This window comes from Cuculus canorus, chromosome 6 (genome assembly GCF_017976375.1).
Source record: "Cuculus canorus isolate bCucCan1 chromosome 6, bCucCan1.pri, whole genome shotgun sequence".
NCBI lineage: Eukaryota > Metazoa > Chordata > Aves > Cuculiformes > Cuculidae > Cuculus > Cuculus canorus.
In genome coordinates, this window is record NC_071406.1 from 34,112,084 (window position 1) to 34,134,527 (window position 22,444).

General features: G+C 41.8%; 1 protein-coding gene across 3 annotated transcripts in view; it reads right to left on the reverse strand.

The window, feature by feature from the left end:
- The window catches only part of MFSD6 (major facilitator superfamily domain containing 6), a 29,119-nt gene extending 17,585 nt beyond the window's left edge, over positions 1-11,534 (reverse strand). For all 3 annotated transcript variants that reach the window (XM_054070733.1, XM_054070735.1, XM_054070734.1), the window contains exons 1-2: positions 11,376-11,534; positions 1,779-3,375 (exon numbers count right to left, since the gene is read on the reverse strand). In XM_054070733.1, coding sequence (XP_053926708.1) covers positions 1,779-3,322 — 1,544 coding nt within the window. In that variant the 5' untranslated portion in view covers positions 3,323-3,375; positions 11,376-11,534. The remainder of the gene's footprint in view (positions 1-1,778; positions 3,376-11,375) is intronic.
- Between the last annotated feature and the right edge of the window lie 10,910 nt (positions 11,535-22,444).

The window sequence follows — 22,444 nt, forward strand, 5'->3', positions numbered from 1 at the left end:
CCTTGCAAACAGGAACTAGCATTTTAACTACTTAGTCTTGATCCAATCTTGGTTTCACAGGCTTAACACTGCAAAGAAGGAAAGAAAAAAAAAAAAAAGGAGTTAATCCTGTACTCGCCTTCCCTTTATCTGGCCAAGGCTCCTATTCCCTTCTAGTCCATCTAACTCACAAGCCTACCATTCTTCTGTTTTGGTTCTTTCTGTAGTTGAGGCCTAAGCCTGAATTTTGTACAACAGTATACACTGAAAGCGCATATGCAAGCTATTTTTAGCTATCGAGAATGTGACCTGTTCTTACCACTCTTCCATCACCATATCCTTCCTCCAGCCTTTGCATTTAAGGTGGTATTTTGTCATACTGATTAGCGTCAAATTCACAGATTAAAAGACTGACTCAAAGTAAAGAGATCCTCCTCAGTTTAAAGGAAGAAAAGAAAATCTTTTAAATAATCTCTCAAATCGCCATGCTAAGTATCTCAGACACCTTTAGTAGAGGTTAAATGAATCAAAAAATTCACTCCAATAAAAGCTAAACAACAAACCAAAACAAAGAGTGAAACCAAAAAACAAAAAGCACAAAAAGAACAGTGTAGACAGCTTAAAAAATACTTACATCTCAATGACTGCATGATTATAAACAGAGCATTGGGAAAAGACAGAATACCAACAGCAGAGAAGTCTCTGCTCAGAATAAATTACCTGAGTAAATATAAAAAAAACATTTACGACTTCATCAACTCACACTCCCTGCTATTTCCCCCCCCCCTCCCCGTGAGCTTTGTATAAAGAGTAGTGAAGGGATTTAGAATATGCAGAAATTAAGTCAGTTGTGAGTTTAGTGGAAAACAACGCTCACTAACAGGCTGGAAGCAGTCACTTTCACTTAAGGCAAAAATGAAGGGAGAAGCCCTACACAGTTGTAAAGACCGACTTTACAGTTTTGACTGTCTTAAACAGCTGTATTGCCTAAGGGTCCTGGGTTCCATGGGAAGTGCAGGAGCAAGCACCACTCCCCTTACTGGGCTGGGCTCAGGATCCTGACGCGGCTGCTACCAAGTCTGACCACTCTGTCTGGACCCTCCCAAAGTATGGCCAGACCCCACCACATGCTGATGGGGCATGGACTAGCCTGATAGAAGAACTCACAAGGAGTTCTGGCAAGAGCCACCTCACTTCAGCAGCTATGCACCCAGCTGCGACTGAAGGAAGAGAGCAAGGAACTGAACTGGTAGCAACACTGCCAGGCTGCAACGTCATTCTGCCAACACCCAGAGCCTGATTACAAGGGCATGTGCACAGGACGTGCTTACCTCGCTTCTTCATCTCCTCCTCTCACAGCATGCAAGTGACACCTTTCCAGGCTACTGTGAGGGCAAGGTACTGCCCCATAAGGAGAAGCAGGCTAAAGCTTTCCACAGCGCTGCTGCTCACGGGATAAAAATTGTAAAATTAATGGTATTTGTATGGGTGGCAATTTGTGAAGAATTCCAACAGAGCTTGGTATCAATGAACTAGGATGTCTTCTGGAATCGCCCGCAGAAAGTTATGTTGCCAGGCGTAATACAGATACTTACATGCAACTAAAATACAACAGAAGCATTTTAGAGACTTTTCAACTCCTAAAATATTAATAAAAAAAATCCATCAGCCAAGTTACATAACTGAGGACACAGACTTCTAAAATAAATGGATTAACTTACATTTCACTTTGTAACCCAAGATGAGGCCTGACATTCAACATTTTTTTTATAGCTCTCTAATGATTGCTAACAGCTTACCTGATATGGCCAACCAATTCAATCAATTTGTGGCTGAAGAAGTAGGCGGTCAGCTCAGACACATGACTGAGCACAGAACATACTCCAAAGAGAGTGGTGGTGCCATTCAGGTCTTCCAAGTGCCAGTAAAGAAAGGTGAACACAAAGCCATATCCAAATCCCATGAACCAGGCCACGAAGAGCACCGAGCCGTACTGGATACTACACAGCAGTTTTATAAGGTCCCACAAACTGAAAGACTGTGACTGGCTCAAACTGGTAGGAGTGTTGTCGGAGGATTCGTTGGAGACACTTCTGTCCACCTGTGAGATTTCTGCCTCATTTCCCTTATTTTTGTCTTGCTTGAAGTGTGCGTAACGGAATCGAAACTGAGTGGCCACAATTAATGCCATTGTCATCAGAACACCAAAGACGATGAAAACTATCCTGTAGTTCTTGTATTCAGGAGCTTTACATCCTTGACCTTCAATGACAACTTCTGTATGGGTATAGTCAATGCCAATTCCCACGGAAAGCATGGCCAGCCCCCAGCCCAGGGACCCCCACATACGCTGCAATCCATACCGGTCCCTGTGTTTGCCAAGGTACTGCAGAGTCACGGTGTCCACAATAGTAACAGAGGAAGCACTGAAAAATTCTCCTATTATGACAACCAGCAAAATGAGTAGAAAAATGGCTTCTACTTCTTGTTGATCATAAACGAGCACAGCCTGGTCAGAAGGCATCGGCTTTGCAGTGATGGCAGCTGGGGTAGGACTTGGAGTCACGTTCCCTAGTGACACTGGGCTAGTGGTGGTGTTTTTCAACATAAAATGGGTACTGTTTTCCAAAAAAAACTCCACATCATTGCTCTGCATAGGTAACACGAATGTTATTTCAGGATTAGCTGTCTCTGTTGCTTCCAAAGTGATTGGACTGGAAGTGAGCAGGTCTCTCTTCCCACGAACTTTTGGGGATGCAGTACTCACTGTGTTTAGCAGAGAAGACATCGAGGCATTTTGCGAAACTGTTGTTAAAAGGCTGCTTGCATTGGTGGGATGTGCTGGGGAAAGGCCCTTTGGTACACATCTTAAGGTGGCTGGTCTAACAAATCCAATCCCCAGGTTAAATAAAACCCAGCATAAAAGCGAAAAGAGGAGGACGATCTTCCCTTTCTTGAAGCGATCTGCCACCACCCCCCAGAAAGGAGCACTGCAAAACTCAATAAAGTACCTGATGCCCACCAGAAGCCCACTCTGACTGGGTGACATACCCAGCTGCTTGTAATATACAGGCAACAAGGGGTACAGCGAGCCATATGCAGAATAGAAGAAAAAATAAAAGACCTTTGAGATCAGAAGATCATTATTTATTTTGACGCAGTGCTTTTCTAACCAGTCTAGCTCTTCATCTGGGACAGCGGTTGTCTCTGTCGAAGGGGACTCATTCTGGGGTGGCAAGTCTTGATCCTTGGAAATGCCATTGAAAGGATCAGCAAGCACATACTTTCTCTTCTGTTCTTCCTCATCATCAGTTAAAATGGCAACCTTATCATCAGCTGCCATGGTTTACCACAAACATCCAATACCTGCTGCACTCTTGAGGAACTAGGGCTACCCTGCAAACAAACAAAACATAACATGGTTACGGTACCACACAGTAACAGGCCTGTAATGCCAGTCCTCAAGGACATCTTTTTTATAAATAACATTCCTGAGCAATGTCAGGGTGGGGAAGGCCATTTGTCTAGACTAGTGGTACATGGTAGCATCAATAAAAATGCGTTTTGTGACCAATTCTGTAAAGTTCTCCATAGCAGCTGTACAATAAAACATCTTTCATGATTAGGGCAGAGAATAATTTATATATTCAAAGTTACTGTGGCAATTCAGTGCTACCATCTGCAAGTCTCTTCTTTCAAGCTACCTCTTCTCCTTTAAGGCCAGTGGCTTTATTTCCAGTATTCCCCACTACACCAAAGTACAGCTGTGACTTTGTAATCAAATAACGAAGCCATTTATATATCAGGGGCTTTTTTTAATTATCAAAAGAAAATATTATCTGAAGCCTCATGATGGCCTTTAAAAGGATGAACCTCCTCTTGAAATGTGATTTTCTAAGCACTCCCCAACCACAGCAGAAATTGGTTGGAGGCCTGTGCTTCTTGACTGAATGGGAAGAGGGGTGGGAAATTAGGATGGGGCTTTAAGTTTAAAACAAGAGACTCTCAAACTCTGGATAACAACCTCACAGGCATCAATGTCCTGGGAGCAAAGAAACACAGGGACAGAAAATAAGTGTAGGCCCTGTAGCGATGTCAAATCAAATTCTGAAATTGAAGAAAGGTGGACTGGGAGACAACTGTACTGCAGCTGCCCACATTATCCTTCGCAGATGTGAAAGGCTCCAAAACTGACAAGCAATGCTTAAAAATGAATTCACTACTTAAACTTTGACTTGACCAAGCAGCTTTCACACTTAAAAACAACAAACCATTCCTAGGAGCCAGGCTTCCTAACAGAAGCTTCCTTTTGAAGAAATAATAATTAAAAAAAAAACCTTGCCAGCAGGCTACCAGATCAAAATCATTACATAGCCAATTATTTTTTTGCTATATTAATACCTGTAAATCTAACCTAGGAATATTCACTTCTGTTGATTATGAAAAAGTTGAACATTTAATGTATTTTTGGTTTGTCATCCCTTTGCTGTTTGGATTAGTGTTACCATCACACAGAACTTTTTCAAGGACCAATATTTGAAAAGAGCATTTCATTCCAGAAGAACCTGAAATTTCTCTAGAATCACTCAAATTATTATTAGTAACCTCTTCTCTAGGAATCTGAAGTAATTTTTTGCAGTTCTGCACTTTATTCCCACTAGAACAGCTCCAATAAAATTGCAGTCTTTCAAAACTCTTTAAAGCTAGTTATGCGTTAATATATTCAGTGGCACAAAATTATTTAATTATAATTTAGAATTTGTTTATATTTTGACAATGGATTTGCAAATGAACACAAAGCTAATAAGAGCATAGAGACTAATATTCACAAGTATGTTAAATTAATTGTTTCATAATGATCCAACACACACGTAACAGCTGACAGAATGGATACTTTTACAAACAACAGTCATTAAAATAATCTAACCCTTAGACAGTTCAGTGATACACAAATCTAAAAATACCATCATTAAAATCCCAAACACTCATGAGATTTGTGTGGTTTTCCCTTTTAAATGTCATTTCTATAGGATACTATCTACAAGGATCTCTGGTTTTGCTTAGAGAGAAAAGGCTGCATAAAAATCTTGAAACTTTTAATATTCATGTATTCAGGGTTAGAAGTTAACCAAAATGATGCTAGCACATAAACACAGACTGCTTTTTTCCTCCAGTTTCTTCAGAGACAATCCAATTAAAAAAAAAAAAAGTACTTCAAGTGTCAAAAGATAAGCCCTCATTAAGTTTTTAGAACAGTCAATATTATCTTGCTCTTACCTGCTACCATCAAAAGCCACATGAAACAAAAAACAGGAGCCGTCTACTTAACTCCTGCAATTTTTGGTTCAGTCAGCCACTTCCACCTGACAGTTAGAAGGACTGTGGTTTTTGCTCATACATTTGCCCTTCTGGCTTCTATATCCATAAACCAAGTCCTTTTAATGAGTAAATTAGATCAGCCATCATCTGTGCTTTTATTTTCTTTGTGCCTTGCCTTGCTTTGACAACAAAGGCTGCAGAATATTTGCTGGGCCCCACTTATATCAAGAACATGCAACTGAGGTTTCAGGGTTGTTCCTGGGTCCTACCAAAACCAGTATATATTCATCTATTCACAGCTACTTGCTTACTAGCTGTATGAGAGCTTTACAGCATTTAAGTTTGAAGAATAAATTTCCTTCCCCATCCCTATGACGTGACAAGATAGAACTCACATTTTAGCTACTTGAATATTAGGACAACTTCTTTTAATTGAAATTATTCTGATTTAAATAACACAGGCATATTCCTTATCCCTATATATGATTTCTGAACTTAAACTGAAGGCTTTCAGACCAATTAGTAACTGATCTTTTTAAATTCGGTTTCCCTTTTCTATTGAATGGGGCTTCAATTTTGCACATTTTATGAACAGCGGGCATTGTTACGCTGCTAATCTTTAAACACTTGAGTTGTTGCATCTTCTTCCCCTTTTCATAACTTGTACCTGCCCCAGCATGCACCTCCTAATAACCTGCTGCGTGCAAGGACTAATCCAGAAGATATATTCTTAAGATTTTGAATAAGACATTTTAGGTAAGATTGCTATGAAAAGTATATTTCCTAAAAATTTCAGTAAATATTTTCCCTCCCTGAGAATGCTTCACTGAATATTATTAATAACACAGAACATACTCTTCAGAAACATAACAGCATCAAGACTGGTAGGAGCCATATGGTATTCTTTCATGTTTCGATCGCTAGTTCGTTTAGGAGTCAGGTTTTTCGAACTGATTTTATTTAGCAATCTTTTTAACTCTAAAAATAAATGACTGAAAATGAGAAAACCAACAAAGTGGTATTGTTACTGAAAAAACTTCAATAATCTACAGGGCCTTCCTTCTACTGACAACCCCCTGCTCCCCGCCAGTCAGGGGTTGAATGTGCAACAAAGCAAACAGATGAAAACACAAGATACTTTTAAGTGAGAAAAGACCAGTTATCTACTGGTTATTTTAACCATAGCCTTCAAATACCATATCTTCCGTTGTGAAAAGTTTTTCTGATCCACAACACAGTAGGAGGACAGATGACAGCATTACCGTTAAGTTTAAAATGAACAACAGAATAGGAATGAGGAAGAATGGTTCAGAGCGTAAACAGAATGGATTTCAGTGTGACTATAAATTTCTGAGGCAGAATGCAGCACGAAGTTTTGGTAGAGGCCTGTTGAATGTCAACAGTCCAGCCAAGACGCACGAGATTAGAGAGGGTGCAAAGCGGTAACATCACTCCAAAACGTAAGACTAAAATTTCTGAAGCTATCTTCCTTAAACTTAAGTACAGACAAAGACAAACAGACCAGAAAGCTTTCACATGCAAATTGGAAACTTCTGCAAAGATCCTGAGAAAGCCCAGCAAATGGAAAGGGAAGAGTCATGGCAAGACGTACATCACAAGCAAGCATCTTAGTCCTCCAACAGACATACAAGCTTTTGTCTTCCCACAGGTTTATGTTTCCAAACCACTACAGACCTCAGCAGGGAACCGAGTCTTTGCTCCTTCACCATCCCATCGCCTCAGACATGGCTACAATGGAAGACATTCATAAGAATGTGAACTGCTTCCCCCAACCCATGATCCTACCGTAATGGCCCAGGGGCACAAGTCCCTTGCTTGTGGCTCTACAGGAAGCTTGTGGTCAACCCAGCTTTCTCAGACCGGGGATTGCTTGCTCTGCAAGATCACGAGTGCTCTGAGCCTGCTTATGCACAACTGCACACCCTTCTTTTCACATAAAGCATATGCTTGTTAACCACAAGACTATTCTTCCTTCAAGCTTTGCACAGATAGGATTATTTTTATGTAAGTACGAGAGTTTATTATTTTTTTCTATGTTTCCTGATACAGATTGCTGCCTCCTGGGTTATATCCACGCCTCCAGCAAATCAAAATCCTCTTTCAAACTCTTACATCTATGACACATCTTCCATCCAGTCATCTTCTGCAAACAGCTACAGCAACTTCCCTGCAGTTTTGTACCTTTGAGCAACTATCTGAGGAACAGACGAAAAGCCATGTACCCAAGGAATTCAGCAATGACAATGCAATGGCCACTTTAATGTCTGTAATGAGGCTCTTTGGCAGGCAGGTGGAAAGAATATAGGTATTGTGCGGTTAGTAAAGTATCTTCTTGGCATTCTTGCATTTTTTATTTTCTAAATTGATCCTCATTTACTTTGGCTCTCCTAATAATTAAAGAGGATTTCAAGATCAGAAAGGATAAAAAGCTAATCTATTTGAGACAACCTGACACTACGAGAAGTACCCCATAAAAAAAAAGTTAAAAAATAAAGCACCTCAAGCAACTGCTTTGCACTGTATCTCAGCCGGAGGGGGGGCACGGAAGAAAATCCACAGATCAGACTAAGGTAGCAAATCCCTAAACCGCTCAAGGAAAATACCATAGCACAAGGCATTAAAACTTCACTAGCAGACGAGCAGAAAGTTAGATTTGGGGTAAAGGAGTATTGCTGATTTTAAATAAGTATAATTCAGGATAAATATTCCATTCATTAGGCTTTGAGAATTAAAGTATCATTAAGACTCAAAAGGCAGAGCCTTAAAATCTGGGTTTGGATCTATACTGAATGCAAAAACAACCAACCCCAGGACAGTTCATCAGAAGCCAGCACAAATGATCAAGAGGAGTTTAACCCATTAAATACTTCACAAAAACTGCAGAAGATTTATATTTATACAGTCTCAGAAACCATACTCTTTTTATAAAAAGAGTAGAATTTCAGAACAGGAATCATTAGTTAATCCATCAAGCAACACGCAGCTGTAAGAACAGAGAAGACGGGTGTGCTGTTTGTGTGGGTAAAATTCAAAGCCAACCTACAGGGCATCACATCTTACTTCACCCCTTTCAGACTCTTACTGACCACTGAACTGACTTTGTATCAAACACATGAATTCCATGTGAAGTTTTCATACGAACATTTTTAAATCTGCTAATAGAAAACAAGATTCTTGAATAAAACTTCTTTTCAAAGTCACTAATTATTGTTTGATTCAGAACAGGTCTGTGCTAGAGAAGCAGACTTATAAACCATCCATCTTCCGCAGCAGGCTCACCTCACTCATCCTCCAGACAGTGAAATTGCCACGAGTACCCATTATATTGCCCATGCACTGTCTCCTCCGTAGCCCTCTCATCTCACTGAACTGAGCTACAAAACCTTTGGATCAATGACTTTTACTTACACTGTCTGTAAGAATCAAGCCCACATCCAGCAGGTCTACAAGGCATCCCTTTAATGAACATGAGTAATAGACTGTGCTTTCCATTTCCAAGCAAATTACACCCCTAAGGAACAGCCTGGTGCTATCGCCTGCATCCATGCCGAAAAGGAGGAGAATGTTATGCAAACAACTTACATCATGACAAGGATTGCACAGACTTCATTAACTCTTGCACCATGTTCCCAACCTTCTCCAAGCTCCAGGCAGAGCCCTTGGAAGGGCTGTCCTCTACCAAGCCATGCAGACCCCATCATCATTCCCTGCTCTCTAAAGGCAAGCTGTCCTCCTGCAAGGACCCAGCATGGACACCTTGCTCAGAACTTATGAAATCAGGAATAAATCACATTTAGTGAATTAACTCAGTGCTGGGAAATGTATTTATTTCAAGTCTGAAGGGAGACATTAGTGTTGTAACATTAACCATGATAATTAAGATTTCCATGAAGAGAAACCACCTCATTCTAAAACACTTAACTCTTAAAATTGCTTTATTTTGTGTTGTTCAGCAAGCAGTTACTTAATGTATTGGTTTGTAGGTTTTTTGGCTTCATTCAGTATGCACAGAAAACCCCACATACTTTGACACATTTAGTCAATTAGACTGAGATACTACAGCATGTCTGATGTATATCAAGATCAGGTTTATAATAGGTTTAATGCACTTTATAATAAGCGTGAAGTTGCTAAGTTTATACAACTGTGCTAGTATTAACATTAAAGAAGACAAGAACACTATCAGATGCTTATCTGTTATAGGAAAACCACCAAGCTCACATCTTGGGAATCCTGCTTTCCAATAATGTTTTCCATTTAATACCTGCAAATTAAGATGTCAGAATAGATTTATTTTTAGTCAGTATTAGACTCCAATTTTTGAACACATTTTTAATTTACCAACTACATATCTGCACTGCCAACATTTGCACTTCAGTAACAATGGCAAATAACAAGCATCACTGCAACTTGGGACTAGGCCATGCCCAGCCTCGGGGACTAGCCGTCACTCCTGCGTCAACTCACGTCACCACCTCACCCTCGCCCACACTGCTGTATAAACTCAAGTTCATTTGCCCTAGCTGAAGATTAAGATTAATTTTAGGTTGCATTTAAGTTGCGCCCTCACACCAGCTACACTGGTGATCAACCGCAGCTTCGTTACAGCCTCATTTACAGCCTTTTACTTTTATAGTCTCACTCCACCTGTTTAACTTTTTTTAAAACCTGCTTAGGATTTTTACCGGGTTTATGCCTGCCATCACAAAAAAAAATCATCCTTAAAAAGATGATTGTTTTCTCCTATTCATCATAGAATCATAGAATAGTTTGGGTTGGAAGAGGCTCCAAGCCCCCTGCCATGGGCAGGGACACCTCCCAGCAGACCAGGCTGCCCAAGGCCCCACCCAACCTGGCCTTGAACACCTCCAGGGATGGGGCAGCCACAATTTCCCTGGGCAACCTGTGCCAGTGTCTGACCACTCCCATCATGAAGAAATTCCTCCTTATGTCCAGTCTAAATCTGCCCCTCTCCCATTTATACCAATTGCCACTAATCCTATCAGTACAAGCCTTTGTAAACAGTCCCTCCCCAGCTTTCCTGTAGCCCCTTCAGGTACTGGAAGATTGCTATAAGGTCTCCTTGGGGCCTTCTCTTCTCCAGGCTGAATAACCTCAACTCTCTCAGCCTGTCCTCACAGGGAGGTGCTCCAGCCCTCTTATCATCTTTGTAGCTTCTTCTGGACCCATTCCAACAGCTCCATCACCGGCCTTCAGAATATATAAACAATCCACTAGCTATATGCAGGAAAACAGACACAAAAAAACCCCAAAACAAAACAAAAAGTACAAAAAAAAAAAAACCCAAACCAAACCCAAGGTAGAAGAACTAGCCTCAGGCATTTTTCTCTCCTTGGACATTACTAGATGCAGTGGACAATAAGACTGTATATATCTCAGTAACAGTAATGATGTTTAGGGCAAGTTTTGACCTAAGTCCTTCAGCGTTATGTTCAGCCAGCCACTCTCCTCTTTCCTAAACTTCATCACCCTTCTCCCCTGCATTTTTCATTAACGCGACATTCCAAAGTCGTTAAAACTTCGGAGGTGCTGAGCAGACGCGGGTCCGAGCTCCGCCCAGCTCAGGATGCAGCCGCATCCCAACACCCACGGCTCTTCCATCACGACTTCTCCAACAGCCACCGATTCCTAGGCTTGTTTCAGTAAACAGAGGCGTCACTGATTAACCCGCTTTCTGAGAACCACCATGCTTTAAGGATCCGAGGTTTCAGAAGCCAAGTGACAGCTGCACCAACCCCCGGGCGCGAGGGACGGCGAGGCGGCCCGCACCGCTCGGGGCACCGGGCACCTCACGGGGGGCACCGCGGGCACGCGGGGCCCGAGGGGCTCCGCAGGAGGGGCACCGAGCACCGAACGAGGACCGCGGGGGGCTCCGCACGGGGGGCGCGGGCAAGCGGCGGCGGCAGGGACGCACGGAGGGGGAAGCGGCGAGGTCGGGCCCACGGCAGCCCCGCGGCCCCGATGCGGAGAAGCCGCGCGGCGTCGCGGCGCAGGGAATACGCGCTCGGCCTCGCCCCCCAGAGCCGCTGACTCACCTGGCCCGGCGGCGGCTGCGGGGAGGCGCCCGCACGCCCGCATGGCAGCGCCCTTCCCGCCGCCGCCTCCCTGCGCCGCGGCTCCGCGCGCCCTCGGCGCCCCCGGCCGCGCGCACAGGCGCTGCGGGACGGAGCCGCCCCCGCCGCGGAGGGGAGGGGGAGCGCGGCGGCACCGCCTCCGCCACCGCGGGCATCGTACCGGTGCAATGCTGCCCGCGAGCTGCGCGCCGGCAACGTGACGTAAATGCTTAAAAACCGCAAATAGAATGGTAAATGGTTAAAGCACCGCCGCGAGCTGCCCCCGCCCTCAGCACGAGCGGAGGGAGTGGACGTGGGGATGCTGGAAAGTGAACGGCACCGAGCCGAAGAACCGGGACCGTGGGGACAGAGAGAGCCTGGGCTGGGACCCAGGGAGCCACAGGGCTGCTTGGCTGGAAGAAGCCTTTGAGATCGTCGAGCCCAGCCGTACTTGTCCACTAATAAACTACATGCCCGAGCACCTCTTATGTCCGTCTGTTAAGCACATCCAGGGATGAGGTTTGGGAGGTGTCACAAGTCGTTTGGGTTTGGACAATTCTTACGTTGGCCAATGGGCAGTCAGTGTTTTCAGCCAGGCAGCGACAGGGCCACAGTCCACAGAATCGTGGCTGCCAAGCTGCTGTATTCATGGCATTGGAAGGGGTAAGATTTGTCATAAAGAGTAGAAACGCTGGGTTGGAAAAGACCTTTGAGATCATCAAGCCAACCATACTTGTCCACTAAGCACTTCATCTGCCCATCTTTCAAAACACCGCCAGGGGACTCAACCACCTCCCTGGGCAGCCTATGCCAGTGCCTGAGAACCCTTTCAGTGAAGAAATTTTTCCTGATTTCCAATCTGAACCGCCCCTTATGCAATTTGAGACCATTCCCTCTCGTCCTATCACTGTCACTTGGGAGCAGGGACCACCACCCACCTCGCTACAACCTCCTTGCAGTGAGCTGCAGAAGGCTATAAGGTCTTCCCTCAGCCTCCTCTTCTCCAGGCTAAACAGTCCCAGCTCCCTTAGTCGCTCCTTATAACACCTGTAGTTAAATCCAGTTGGAGGCCAGTCACGCCTCAGGACCTGGGGTGTTCCTCAGCCCTGGACGGATTCAAGGTGGCGAAGTCATGTGGGGATGACAGCCAGCGCTCAGGCGATGGTGCACAGGAGCTTGGGCTGGGCCACAGTTACAGTGGAGTCTATAAAGTGCATGGGCTGTGCTAGGCATTGCTCCCAGTGGCACAGCCTGGCAGGTTCTGCCCTGCACAGGGACCAGGCAGCAGCTGTCTCTCACTGGGATACCACAGGGCAAATGCATTACTACCAGCATCTTCTTACTTGTCCCTCCCTTTTCTGAGGGAGGATTCCCCTGTTCTCAAGGAAACAAACAAAAATATCGCATCATTTTGCTTCCAAGAAGAAGTCGAGAGAAAACTACCAGTTTGCATAACTGAGGCAGATGGAGAGGAACAGGTGCAGCATGGGTGTTTGACCCATTTAATTTGACTCCTTACTAAAGTGAAAGGGACCCTGGTTCCCATGGAAGGCAACAGTCTCTCAAGGTCGTTTGTTCCCCTGCCACGCTCACATCCCAGTGGGATGTGATCTTTGTATACAGGTACAACGGTCACTGAGGATACCATCCAGGTAAGAGCTTGCCAACTCCTGCAGTAAAGGCCTCTCCTGAAGGAGGCGGGAGAGAAAGCTGAATTTTGTAGGAAGATGACCTGGGGCAGGAGAAGGTTTGTTTATCGTCTGTCTCTGGAAGGGTTTTCAAAAGTGTTCATCTTCAATAGTCTCCTCCATGGCTAATTAACCACAGAGAGAAAACATGTCTGAGGAGACCAGTAATCTGAGTTCCACGAACTCAGGCAGAGACAACTATCAGCGCATAGAGTGGGGGTTTTAAATATGAGCCAAAAAAGATAAAGAGAAAAAATAACTTAGATCAGTCGAAAGTGAAGTTTGTGCTGCTATGACTTGCTCCAGAGTACAATGAAGACAACAAAAAAGCTTTAATTTCCATCAGACCTTTTACATATTTTTGCATAATATGAACAAAATTACTTCTTCACTCAATGCTTTGTTAGGAGAGGCACAGCGCTAAGGCAAATATGGTGTTCATTTCTTTGTCTTTAGGAAGTTCTTCATGACACACCTCTGTATGTATCCCAGCATAAATCTGGGAAGAATTTAAGCCATTATGAGGAACAAGGTGGCCTTTTCCCTACAAAAGACTAGAAGCACAGACTAGAAGCAACTATATTACCAGTAAGGGATGAATCCCAACAGAGGAACTGAGAAATAATCATCCAGTGAATCAGCAAATCTTACACAGCTGCAAGCTATGTTAATGGTAACTGAGGACAAAATACAGTCAGTGAGACAAAGAGATACCCTTGCAGTGGTCTGTCTGGTTTGGCAGGAAGCAGAAGATTCTCTTCCTCTGGTTTTTAATCCAGCACTTTTAGAAGTACTACATTCATTAGCAAAGAGAGGGCAAAGCAATGTGCAAAAGCAAATACAGAAACTGTTTTTACTGTGTGTGTATATATGTACATTTCCCTCCTGGACAGATCTTCCCCCTCAAAAAAATTAGATTTGTGTTTGCATGGTAACTGCTTATACAGGAGTCAACCTTTCCTCACCCTAAGAACCATAGAACCCACTGGCAGGTATCAAAGGTGTGTCAAGAAGTGACAGTCTCACAAATGTGAAAACCCTTACAAGGCTGGATGAACACCAGTGGCTGGCGAAGGAAAGAAAGGCAAGGGAGTGCCCTCCACATAAGGAAAGCTCATGATGTGAACTCCACAGCGGATTCCCCTCTGGCCCCTGAATCATTGTTGGTGCCCAAGCAGCAGTTAAGTTACCCTGTGAGGAACTGGATCAGGTAAGGGAAGAGAGGAGGGAACTGGAAGAGAGGAAGAAGGGGCACCTGAGGCTTTTAAAGTGGTGGAGGAAAGGGAGCAGGTTGTGAAAGTGTACTATGCAAACCCATAGGAAATCAAGCCTCATTAGTTTTGCTGTACACCAATCAAATTGTCTCTACTGGGGTGCTGCTAACATTGATGGCATTGAATGTGTGCAAAACCATGATGACCTTGATCCTGTTGTAAGCTTTACTGCTACAGAGGGAAGACAGTGCACAGCCCTGCTCACTCTGTAGTCTGGGCCGGCTCTAGAGACAGTTTATGCAATTAGCCATAGAACCTGCAGCAAATTCTGCATTACTTTGTCTTCACAGAGGGAGGGAAGCTTAACTGGCCAGAGCTTTGAGACAGATCTGCTCAGACCTTCTCTTATAGCAGGGTCCGCACAAAAAAACCCAAACTTCTAAAACTCAAACAAACAGCCCCCAAATGCACATTCTAAATAAAAACTAGAAATGTTAAAATAAAAGTGCAAATAACTAGGACAGACAGAATAGTTAAAAATATAACATATACACCCACCTCCTCTGCCCACCATATCCTGGTAGGATAGGTTCTTGCTTCCACACTTAGCTTCAATAACAGAAATGTATGCTTTCCATGCTGTATTCTGAGTGTACCAAATAACTACTGAGCCTAACATATTTTTAACAACTGCAGGTATATCACCAAGGTATGGCAAATGGACCAGTTTTCTCTAATCCCTAGGAAGTCCCTTCTGAGAGCAAGGGGTTGAGCAAATACTGGCAGTTAAGGAAGAAATTACTTTCTGTGACTGTCATTTACATCCACAAACCCCCCACCCCCGCCCAGGGCCTGATATTCCAGTTTTCCTAATGACTAATCAATGACTTGATGTCAATTGGAATTTGAATTCCCAGGTTTTAGCTAAATTAAGCTTCTGATAATAGCTTTTAAAGGAAATACAATACCGATACACAGCAAAATATTCCCTGACCAAAACAAATTTTAATTGAGGTTTGGTATTCTACATATTGAAAGATTGTTCAAGAAAATTACTTCTGATTTTACACAGCATTATATATTCTTCTCCTTTAATTCAAGGACTAGCTCTCACTATTTATACAGCTAAAAAAATGGGAAGAGCTCAAAGCAGTTTTTAACTGAACTGGGTTTTTTTTTTTAAATCAGATATAAGCACATTCATGTAATCTTATTTCCCAAATTAAATTCAGGTCTTCTACAACCTATCTGTGTAAACCCAAACCAAGAGCAAGGCAGGCAGTTTTACTTAGTACATGCAAATGTGACTTTTGATGAAAACTATTAAGTGACACAAGCAGTGAAATAATCTTTTGTACTGAGGGACTTCAGAGGCCTCACATCTAACTCTCTGGAGGGCTGAATTTGCATCATTGTAAACAAGAGCAGTAAATATCACTTTTCATGCAGAAAGGAGTCACTGTGTCAGCCAAGCCATCCACAGCCTCTTTCTCCAGAAAGCAAACTAATCTTTTTTTTTTTTATTTTGTACTTCATTTCAGTACTTCACTTCAGCATAATTGTCTCATTAATTTACTGTAACTTCTTGGTTAATATGACAACATCCAAGTGATATTGGGAGCTGAATTCAGTTTCAAGGTGAATTTCAAACACTTCTCCCTCCCCCAAATGGGAAATCAATGAGGAGTTTGCTGATATCCTTCTCAAACTCTTATGATGATATTCCTCACTATAAAGAACAATGGACGTCTGTACTTCAGTGTCAGCAGGACCATCGCCATAGACCTCTGCTACACTGGGGTTCAAAGCAGTATCTGATCAAAAATGATCGTGAAATAAATAGAACCCTTTTAGACAAAGCAAAGCACTCATCTGTTTAAAACATGTTAAGGACAGGCAAACTATGTTGTCAGTCATGCCATGTAATAGTAATAACAGATTTAATGTTTGCTGATAATATTAGAGAATAAAGCAATATTTCCATCTTCTTATTCAGATTTCTGGCTGGAAATAAAAATCATGGGTAACTTAAGAAATGTTTTAGCTATTTTCTTTTTAGGGCAATTAGTATAATGTGAGATAAAGACTTCATGTAATAATACAAATGGTTTCAAGAAATGTTGTACACAGCTATTCACCTGTTTCCTACAATATCTCATTAATCACCATGTATTTAAGATAGAACTTAACATACTGTAATAGTCTCAGTGGAAAATGTCAGAACATCTGTTTATTTCAGAATCTCAAGTTGAAGATAAAAATAAGACAAACAGAATCTCAGAAGATATTAATAGTTACATACTTACTAAGCACATTAATAAATTCATTGGATTCTTCCCCAGCAATGTTTCTTTTCCAAAACTGGAAACTAAATTGTTGGCAGTGAAAAAAAACAACATATGTTTTGTTTTCAACAGGATGTTAATTTAGATTTGAAGAACCTGCTTCTACAGTGTGTATTGGCCTAAACTTCCATTAAAACCAGTGACAGTTGGAGACACGCTTCAAGCAAAGACCAGGTCCTGCATTAGTAGTATGACATTGTATTTGGCAAAGACCGAGAATGCATAGCTCATGCCAAGCTTATGCCAAGCTAGGTGCCATGTTATGGCTACGGTGAAACCCAGCCTGGTTTCAGAGAGCAGCTTTTCTTCCAAACAGAAACCCATCACAGAGAAAGTTTGTCCCCTCTATTTTAATGTCTTATTTTACTCTCAGTTACCAAATCATGTTTCTCTCAGTCGCTCTAACAGGATGGTCATAAGATAAGAAAATGGACCTCAGCTATATGTATATGGCTGGAGGAATAATACCAGTCCCACGTTTCAGTGCAGAACAAACATCTGTTTTCCCAGAGTCAGTTTGAAAGTGTCAGCAGGATCTAAATGACCTTATAAAGGGAGTACTCAAAACAAAGGGATATCAGACTGTACCCCAGTTTTGATTTTTTCACTGCCTTGTTGGACAAGGTTTCAACCATATGCTAAGACACTTCACTCAAGTTAAGACAAAGTAGAGGCAAAATGGAAAAAGGGTGCAAACTTGATAAATGCTACCAATTCAGAGTATACAAGTACTGCCGGAAAAATTACAGTGCACAAGTTATGCATTTTGATTTAGTAGTTCTACAGTGTATAAAAGAGTAATTGCCTCTCGTATTTCAGCGTCATGGTAAGGAACGGCAAGGTGCCTCCTTATGTCATTGAACTGTGAGCTCCTGGAGACGGGGCTGGACATCACTCTCTGCTTGGCACTGTGAACAAAAGTGCCACCTGATTCTAGCTGGCTGTTCCTCATTGCTGCACAAGGAGCATGAGTTCCTCTGCTGCAGTTAATAAAGTATTTCAGAGTGAGTACTTCCACTCTTGAAGACATCCGAAATCTCAATCCATGTCTAAATTTTCAGCAAACCTTTTATAATATTTCTGTTCTCTTTGTCTCTTGCAGATTGCAATCTATTTATAACAGCTCAACTATTTCTAAACCTCAAGCAGACAGGAACATCATGCGTCATAGTAAGAATATGCCTTTGAAATGGTTGGGTGGGAAAAGAAAAAAAAAAAACACAGGAAGGTGACAAAAGCAGATAAAGTCTTTGTGAAACAGTATTAACATCTTACCTTTTTTCCTATGCCATATCTCATGACTTCTAAATCAGCACATCAACCAGTACCTATGCTTTTTAAAGTAATTTACTAATTCCTTATCTTCTTTCCCCTCTCTTCCCCCTGTTCCATTAACAGTCAGGAAAAGGTCTGTTGCCTGCAGACCTGGACAATTTTATCTGCTTTAGGATGTACAACCTAGCTCCCTTAGGATTTCTTATGTTGCTACAGTATGCTGTTAACTGCTTATTATCAAAAGGTTTGAAAGTGTCAAAGTACTTTGAAGGGAAAAAAAAACCCAACCCAGAAACATTGTAAGTGCAAAACCAATTGCAAAGAAAGAATTCTATTTTAGCATGATATATGGATTTTTTTTTCACACTGAGAGAAATTCAGACGTGGATCCCATATGAATTATAGGGAAAAAAAAGCACTATAGTCTTCTCATTTAAAAAAGAATACATTAGAATTGGAAAAGGTTCAGAGAAGGATGCTTAAAAGTTTGGAAGGACTTCTCTGCCTGGAACAGCTGAGTAGTCTGGTACAGTCAGGAAAAGAAGCAACTTAGCAGGGATATAGCAGATTTACAAAGTCATGAACTGGAGAAAGTAGGAAAATTTACTCTTTCTTCTCATCCATGGATTAGGACAAAACAAACAAAGCTAACAGAGACATGTCCAAAGCTTGCAAAGACAGTGTGTATTATAAAAGTCTGTCAAGTTCCAGGGCAGGCTGGACAAATGGAAGAGAAGTCCAGGTTACTAGATAGGAAAAACACTTGGCCACTGCATCCAACTCAGTTCCTTTGAGCCATAAACAGTGTGGGCCATGTTTGCCCTGTTCTTACTTCTCCCCATTCAGACCCTCAGGGCTATTTCTGGAAGATGGTGTTCTAGGATAGACAGTCCTTCAGTCCGACTCAGCATGGGGTTGCTTCAATGTCTTTTTATTTCTAAGAGCTGTAATCTTTTGGGGAATAATCAAAAGAGACTAGAATAACAATTAATCAATAGTTCTTAAACACTTTGTACCACAGTATTTTCCCTTCAGTTTTTCAAAATATCATGCATTCTTACAATGAAATGTTACGAGTGAACACTAAATCTGGTTTTGTAGATGACCTTCGGGCCACTGATCGTTCATAGACCCTCAAGTTCCATAGGCCACAATGTAGTAAGTGCTACCAACTTTTATGCTCTGCCTTAAACAATAGCTTATGGATGTACTGAATTAGGAAGGTATTTTTCCTATTCTACAGAGCTACTCTAACATACTTAAAATGGCAGCATTTTGTACTAGTGCAGGTTCACGAGTATACAAGTGACAAAAAGGGAAGCCTGAGCAAGCTGACATATGTAAGTCAGAAAAGCAGTAGTCAGATGTTCCTTGCATCTTCCATAGCCTTGGTCACTGATAGCAGCAAGAGCAGGGAATGTTAAGGAAAGCCTGTCTCAGTTTCTTCTTTCTTCATAGCATGTATCCTGGCTAGTATCACTACAAAGAGCAGACATCAGCAGCCCTAAAGTATGGCGATTTTTATAATTCAGGTTGTAGTGAAATAACAAAGTTAAACAACGCCCTAAACACTATGGAGAACAATTGCAAATCATCCCTCCTTATGCCTAAAAGCTCTTCAGACAGCACTGTCAGAAGTAACACTTCTAATCTTGAAAATTCTGCGGTAAACTGGGTTATTTATAATTTCCTTTGGCAAGAATGAAAATATGTATGGATATAAACATACACAACACATAGGGTGCCAGTCTACCTTGTATAGATTGTTAGAATAATAGAATCACTAGGTTGGAAACGACCTTTGAGATCATCAAGCCAAACCGTACCTGTCCACTACTAAATCATACCCCTGAGCACCTCATCTGCTCATCTTTTAAACACCTCCAAGGATGGTGACTGAACCACTTCCCTGGGCAGCCATTCCAGTGCCTGATAACCATTTTGGTGAAGAAATTTTCCCTAATGTCCAATGTGAATCTCCCCTGGCACAACTTGGGGCTACTCCCTCTCCTCCTATCACCTATTTCTCTTACTTTCTAAATTAATAATTTAAGCATCAACTACCACTCCAAATCAAAGTTGGAGAAGAATTTTAAAGACCTCAAACTGCACTATGTTTTAAATTTTGACCGAACAGCACCAAATTTTAAGTAAATGCTGCATCACTGAAATAGAATGCAGTAACTGGCTTACAAAACCCATCTTATCTTACCACCTTCAGATTTATTAGCTAAATAAAACTCGTAGACTTTAGACTCTGAGCTGGGCAAGCAACAACAGTGACTGAACAAAGAAACATGGTTTATACACAGAAGGCGCAAAAGGAGGAAACAGGTATTGGAAGGGTGGCTATTGATTAACTCAGGCCTATTGGGGAAATGGAAACAGAAAGTGAAGTAAACTACAGTTTCAACTCTACAGAGCTGAACTTTCATTTAGCTATTTACTGAACTGAAGCACTTTAGAAATATGGCTGAGCTATAGTTTTTTAAGAGATAGGCCAATACTGCCCACATTCTACACATTAGATAGGTGTGAAATATTACCATAGATATGCAAGCAGTTCCCTTCCCGACAAGAAAGGTGAAGGTTACACAGCATAGGTCATCAAAATCTTTGGAAAAAGTTTCCAGGTACTTTAAGAGGACACTTCTAGGGAGCACGTTTTTCTTCACCTGCTCGAAATAACTCCACATACTCCTGAGAGGTCTGCTTCTGGTCATTCTATGTAGTGACAAAGTTCCAGTCTGCTCTTGCAGTCATTTTGAAGTCAGTAATTGTTACCTACAATCATTATGACTATATTGTGAATAACTAACAAAAGCAAGCAAATTCCCATGAAACAGAGCTAACTGCTTGTGCAAACACCCTCCAAACTTCCTGAATTGCATACACGAGGACCTGACAGAATTTTTGACTTTTTACTTCTGCAAATACTAGGTTTTTCTTTACTTAAAAGGTAGAGAAGGTGGGAAATTCTTATACAGGTGGGATAACGGTTATTTGAAATACTCCTGAAGGAAGGAATGTGGCTGAGAAGCACATTATAATACAACATGGATTTGTTTGTCCTGTCCATAAAAAAACTTGGGTTTCGTTCTACAGAGCTGGGAGACAGCCGATAGATGGCAGCATTGCTGGCTTGTATCTGAAGCAGTGGTCAGGTTATTTGATCAGAAAGAAAAAGCATGCATCCCTTCTAACATGCATAGAAGACCCTCGTTGGATATCTGTTTATTACAGTGTACAGGACAGATTTTCTTTTCTTTTTTTAAAAAGTGGCAAATATATTCTAGATGTCGATTTGTAAAACAACACAGAAATTTAAAGCACATAGGATCTGAATCCTTTTCTTCTGGATCCCATAATCCTGACACTAAACGTTACTTTCTCTACTCTACAGGACTGAAAAATAAAGCAGAAGAGTGAAAAAGCTACAAACTTATTTCTTATTGTCTGCTTCATCTGACTATTTAAAGAATGCTAGAAATTGTATTTTGCTTTTGTATAATAATTAAGATGACAGACAGCTGTACTTACAAAATCCAGCTGTGTCTTCCTAGGAAGGAACTAGTCAATGATGAATGTTCCAAAAAGCTCACAAAAGCTACAGGAGTGCTAGTGGTGGCACAGGAAAAGGAATGCACAGTCTGAATATGTTTCATGATTCTCCCGCTGAGTTGTGGGGCAAAAAAAAAAAGATTTCCACTAACATTTCAGATTGAAAATGGATTTTTCTTTTTTTTTTTTTTTTTAAACAAAGTCTCTGCTTTCTTAGAAGGTTCTTTAACTTTTGCATAAAACAAACAAAAAAATAATGCTGCTTCTTCGTGCTCACCAGAACTTTCTCTTATATTTTTAGGCTACAAATATCAATAAAATCAGTTTTCAAAGTGTCTTACATTTACAAAATAATGTCCCAGGCTAATGCTACATGGTGCGATGTCTCCAAGGCAGAAGCATAGCCTTTAATTCAAGCAACAGATTTGTGTGCTTTAATACCTTGGCAGGTCCCAGTTTGAAACCCTGCAGTTAACCATACAATGAAGCATCTTCTCACTCCTAGAGCTTGAAGAAGTGCTCTTAGCGACAGTTCTATAAGGTAATGCCTGCATTTTTCTTGGCAGACAGAGGTGTGTCAAAGTATGACTAAATCACACTGTGTTGTGTGTTATTCCTGAACTAATTATATATTCCTATATACTGTTCTTAGCAGCATGAACCTCCGTTCCAGCCTGCTATCGGAGAGACAGAGAGCAAGAGAGAAGGAGGGGCTGTCCAGGTCTGGATAGGAGACAAGTTGCATCAAAAAAATCTGTGGGGCAGATGGAAGATTGAGGTTACAGCAAGGAACTAAAGATACAAGAGTCGATGACTTTCCTTGTGAACAACTTGGGTCTATATTGTGCCCTGCCATGACTGCCATTGCCTTTCTTCACTGAGCAGTATTATCCCTGCAGAAGTATATCCACCGAATGAGGGCTTGGGGAACCAAGCACTCTGTCCCTGTCACTTCTATTGCAAGTTTG